The sequence below is a fragment of the Lathyrus oleraceus genome, chromosome 1 (assembly GCF_024323335.1).
Source record: "Lathyrus oleraceus cultivar Zhongwan6 chromosome 1, CAAS_Psat_ZW6_1.0, whole genome shotgun sequence".
NCBI lineage: Eukaryota > Viridiplantae > Streptophyta > Magnoliopsida > Fabales > Fabaceae > Lathyrus > Lathyrus oleraceus.
Window position 1 is genome coordinate 121,165,078 of NC_066579.1, and position 4,957 is coordinate 121,170,034.

At 40.5% G+C, this 4,957-nt stretch overlaps 1 protein-coding gene across 1 annotated transcript; it reads left to right on the top strand.

The window, feature by feature from the left end:
* The first annotated feature begins 3,619 nt into the window (after window positions 1-3,619).
* Window positions 3,620-4,690, top strand: LOC127094979 (uncharacterized GPI-anchored protein At1g61900). Its single transcript, XM_051033737.1, has 2 exons — window positions 3,620-3,629; window positions 3,671-4,690. The coding sequence occupies exons 1-2, from the start codon at window positions 3,620-3,622 to the stop codon at window positions 4,609-4,611; spliced, it is 951 nt and encodes a 316-aa protein (XP_050889694.1). The 3' UTR covers window positions 4,612-4,690.
* The last annotated feature ends 267 nt before the right edge of the window (window positions 4,691-4,957 follow it).

Consider the following 4,957-nt stretch of genomic DNA (forward strand, 5'->3'; position numbering starts at 1 on the left):
CATCGGATCCTTCTCGAATCCCAAAGGCTCGTCATCATAGATGGCGTCAAGCCTTTGGCCTTGATCTTCACCCTGAACCTTATCAGGTGGTTCTGGATCAAAGTCCTTACCAGGACCTCTTTGGTGAAGTTCCTTGTTGGCTTCGACAACCATGTGTTTGTCTTCAGCCTCCAAGGCCGCTTGCTGTTTTTTTCGGCTATGTAAGCCAAAATTCTTTTTAGTGCTTCAAACTCGGTCATCATCACCGAATTTGCTTCCTAAACCGGTTGGGTCGACTCTTGACGTTCCTCTGTACCCAAAGTCATCTTTGTCCACCACCTCACGATCCTATTGAAAACCATTGGTGGGGTGTAGATATAAAGAGTAGTATGCATCATCGTCTGGAGTAAATGCAAAGCTGGTCGGATCACATGGAGCAATATTGGCAAAGTGTTTGTCAAACTGGAGTCTGTCAACATGATTGATTGGAGTCTTGAAGTAGCCATGGTCTGCTTCTACATTCTCCACAATACTGTCTGGCCTCCAGATGGTGATTCTTTGGTGCATGGAGGATGGTATAACTCCTACTCCATATATCCATTCACGTCTAAGTAGCAAGTTATAGTTGGCCTTTGTCTCCACAATCATGAACATCATTGATCTGGTGACAGTTCCCACTGTTAGGTCGACCTGGATTACCCCGAGGGTGGTACCCACCTTTCTTTCATAGTTGGAAAGTACCATGTTATGGGGCTTGGTGTATGTGTCATATTTACCTATTCTCTTCAAAATGTGATACGTCATCATGTTCACCGTTGCACCGCAATCTACCAAAATCTTATTAATTGGGACGCCTTTGACCTTCCCAGTAATAAAAAGAGTCTTGAGATGACTCTTCATAGCCTCATCTGGTCGCTCGAAGAAAGCATTTTGTTCCTCCACGCAACCATTGTTCATTACGTAATAGCACACTGGTTTGAGTGGCGATTTCCATTTCTGTGATGTTGTCGGTATCCTCGACCTCAGTTATCTGGTCGAATTCTCTGGGCAACACTGATACCATATCAACTATGATATCCAGCAAAGGTTTTGACCTAAAGTCGAAATCATCTATGAGCATTTTGTCTTCCACTACCGCTCAATCATATTTTTCTTTGGCCACCTCTGCTTGAGTGGCAGGCTTCCTCTCGACAAGTCTTAAATCCTCTATCTCCTTCTTTCTGGAAGGCACATTGGTGCTGAACTCAATGTTTTCTTTTTCCCCAACCTCCCTCTGCGTTTCCTCCATCTCGGTTCCCTTCTCCATTGGGACCTGTCATGGGATTCTTCCCTTTGTAGTTCTTAGAGACGTAGGCTGCTTTTCTGGAAGCCTGGAATTCTTTGCGGTAGGCCAACGACGAACCTCTGTCTACTTCGAAGTTCTGTCATTTTCCCTGGCCACGCTTTCTGCCATCGGTTGGCTTCACCCATTTCCCGTTGGAAGCCTCTGCAGTGGGTTTGAAAGAGATAGGTTTGGCAGCATGACCCCTTTGTCTTGTCCCATCAAGCTTCACCAGAGTTCTGCTTGGGTCGAAATACCTCCTTGGATCAAAAGCTCTTCTAGGCTCAAAAGCATGTTGGTCCTGAGGGGATATCTGATCCCATTTGTCTTTTGCCTTCCTAACTTCCTCAAGATTGTGCACCACTTTTTTGTCGAACACGACACTACATTGAGGGCATAACATGACTTCTGATTTTTTCCTCTGGCATCTATGGAGGAAGTTCATTAGAGTCTCATCTTCTTTTGGGAAGGCCAATTTGTTGTATTCTTCTTGTCAACGCTCGTCGTCGACTTCCATTGGGGTTTCCTGCGAGACTTCGATCATGTTGACCTCCATGTTGACATCTTCAATGATGCCCAAATTATGGAATTTCATTTAAAGGCCCCTAACAACCTTATCCATTTGTATGAAACTATCATCAGTCTCTTTGGTCACCATCATCAAATTGAAATATTCAGTGACTCCAGGGTCGAAACCGTGAGTGGTTCCGTTGGCAAAGCTTTCAGCAGCCTCCTGAGCAAAATTATTGAGGAACTCCTGGTCGAGGTACTCAGAGACCCTGACCATGACAACCTTGTTTACAAAGTCCTTAGTAACTTTGGCCATGTTGATGGTGTCATTGAATTCATCAGTAACTTCGACCATATTTACATCATTTGGCTCTGTGTAGTGAGCATCGACTACTTGTAGAGGGTCAAATTCAATCTTCATATAGCTCATGGGTTTCTCTTGAATTTGAGTCTTCCCTCCTGAATAACATTTTGGACAAGATCCATGAAAAGAAAACATTGAGACGTTTTATGACCCATAAAATTATGGTACTTACATAAACCTCTTTTCTTTCTTTGTTCTAAAAGAGGCATTTTAGGACCAGAAGGCACTATCATTTGGCCATCCTTAACTAACAAATCGAAGATTTCGTCATATTTTGTAACATAGAACGTGTAAGTTTTCTTAGGAAATTTATCATTCTTTTCCGGTTCGATAGTGTCATACCCCGATTTTGGTCTTGAATTTTTTATGTTTTTATTTTTGTTTAGCATGCTTGGCCTGACCTTACTTTGGTTTTATATGAGGATTGGTCTTGGTCCAAAGTCATGATGTTGTTCATGTGATTGTTAATACACATATGGTCTTGGTCATCCAAACAACCAACCTTCTTGTGTCACAAGCCAATTGCCAATCATGCCACTTGATTCATGAATATCCCTTTCAAATCCTAATCTTATGCCCTCAGTTCATGGCCTTGTTAACACATACTACCAGTCAAGTCATGTTCTTTTCAAAGTCAAGCATTCAAGTCATAAAATAAACCAATGGTAAAACCAAATTTCAAATCATTTTTCAAACCATTTCAATTCATTTCACATCATTCTAAACCATCACATTTGGTTTTACATAAAAAGGTACAAGTCTTGACAATTTTGACCAATTGTTGACTTTGGTCAACATTTGACTTTTTGGTCAACATTGACCAAAGTCACCCAAAATCCAAAAACCCTAAAATTTCACCATAACCATTTATTCAATGTCCATTTACAAAGAAACTACAAAGAAAATTGAATTTTGACCATTTTGTTGACTTTAGTCAACAGTTGACTTTTTGGTCAACTTTGACCAAAGTTAACCTTCCCATTTTTGACCCTCTTAAACCTAATCTAATCCATTTTAGCCTTGATTCACCATCCAAGAGTCTTGTGTGATGAGTTTGACTTTGTATCTTCTTGGCCAAGTAACTTATCTTATGTTAACCTCATGTGCAACTTGTCTTGAATTGTCATTTTGGCTTGGCCAACCATTGGTTCTGCATTGCTAAGCAAGGTCCTGCAACTACTACAACCAAGCATTACAACCACACTAGATATTGCACTTGCATTGGCCAAGGATGTTTGAGTTTGGTCGTGACTGCACATGGATAACATCCTGTCATTAAATTTCTGCAGCAGCCATGATTTTGCCACCAAGTAGCAGCAACAGCCTGCAAAACCAGTTGATACATTGCCATAAACCTCAAACAGAAACAAGGAAATGATGCATCATCATATTCCATCATCCAAAGGCATGAGCTAATGGATAAAGCTTACCTTGATCATGACTACATGGCTTGTGGTTTTGACCCATCCAACTGGTATTAAATCTGTAATCATAAGCACCATTCTCCATTATAAACATATGCCATCAACCTTGTTCGCCTTGCCACACTATACCCACACTTTGTTCTATTAAATCATCTAATCTTACAGGCGGGTCATGCCCTGTGAAGAATGATTCTACTTTTGAAAGAACAGTAAACACAAGTAAATTAGTTGAGGCCTGTAGAACTGTTGATCCACTTAAAGAGTGTTGCGGACCTGTTTGTCGGCCTGCAATTATGGATGCAGCGCTTCAGATTTCTGGCCGACAAATGATGATAAATAATGACAATATGGCTGGGGAAATGAATCACACTGATTATCTAAATGATTGCAAAGGTGTTGTTTATTCTTATCTTTCCAAACAACTATCATCGGAGGTTGCAAATAAAGCATTCCGGATACTATCTGCCTGCAAAGTCAACAAAGTTTGTCCTTTGACTTTTAAGGAGCCTTCAGATGTAATTGTTGTATGTAAGAATGTAGCTGCTCCTAGTCCTACCTGCTGCAGTTCATTAAATACATATATTGCAGAGACACAACAAAAAATATTAATTACCAATAAACAAGCTATAATATGTGCAACACAATTTGGATCGATGTTACGTGGAGGTGGGGTGATGACAAATGTTTATGAGCTTTGTGATGTCGATTTGAAAGATTTCAGCATACAAGCATTTGGAGTACAAGATGCAGGATGTCTACTCCGAAGCTTGCCGGGAGATGTGATATTTGACAATTCATCTGGTGTTAGTTTTACATGTGATTTAAGTGACAATATTGCTGCACCCTGGCCCTCATCATCTTCATTTACATCTCTATCATTCTGTGCACCTGAGATGTCATTACCAGCATTACCAATTTCACAGTCATTGAAAAACATTGGTTGTAATTCTGCTGGAGTGGGTTTCCTTGTTATATTTACATTTTTTGTCAGTATTGTTGTACTGAGATTTTAGGGTTTTGAAGTGTGTCACGAAGGCATTTCAAAGTGTCTGGCATGGGTTTTGCATGTATATTTTTTAATGGCCTCATTGTCATGTATCCAATTTGCGGGAACTTAACATCTTTGAACTGGAACTATGCCTTGTATCGCCCCAAAACGTCATAACGGTAGTGATAGCAGGCCCTGCAACAATCCTTAACAAAATCACACTCAACCTCTAAATCCTGTATGCATGATAATTTAAAGAAAATGGATAATGATTCCAATACCACTAGCCATATTACAGATGCCGTAGAAAGGTCGAGTCCCATTGTATGTTCAAATTTCCACAGTTGGTGATGTTGTTAAGAAGCTTGGTG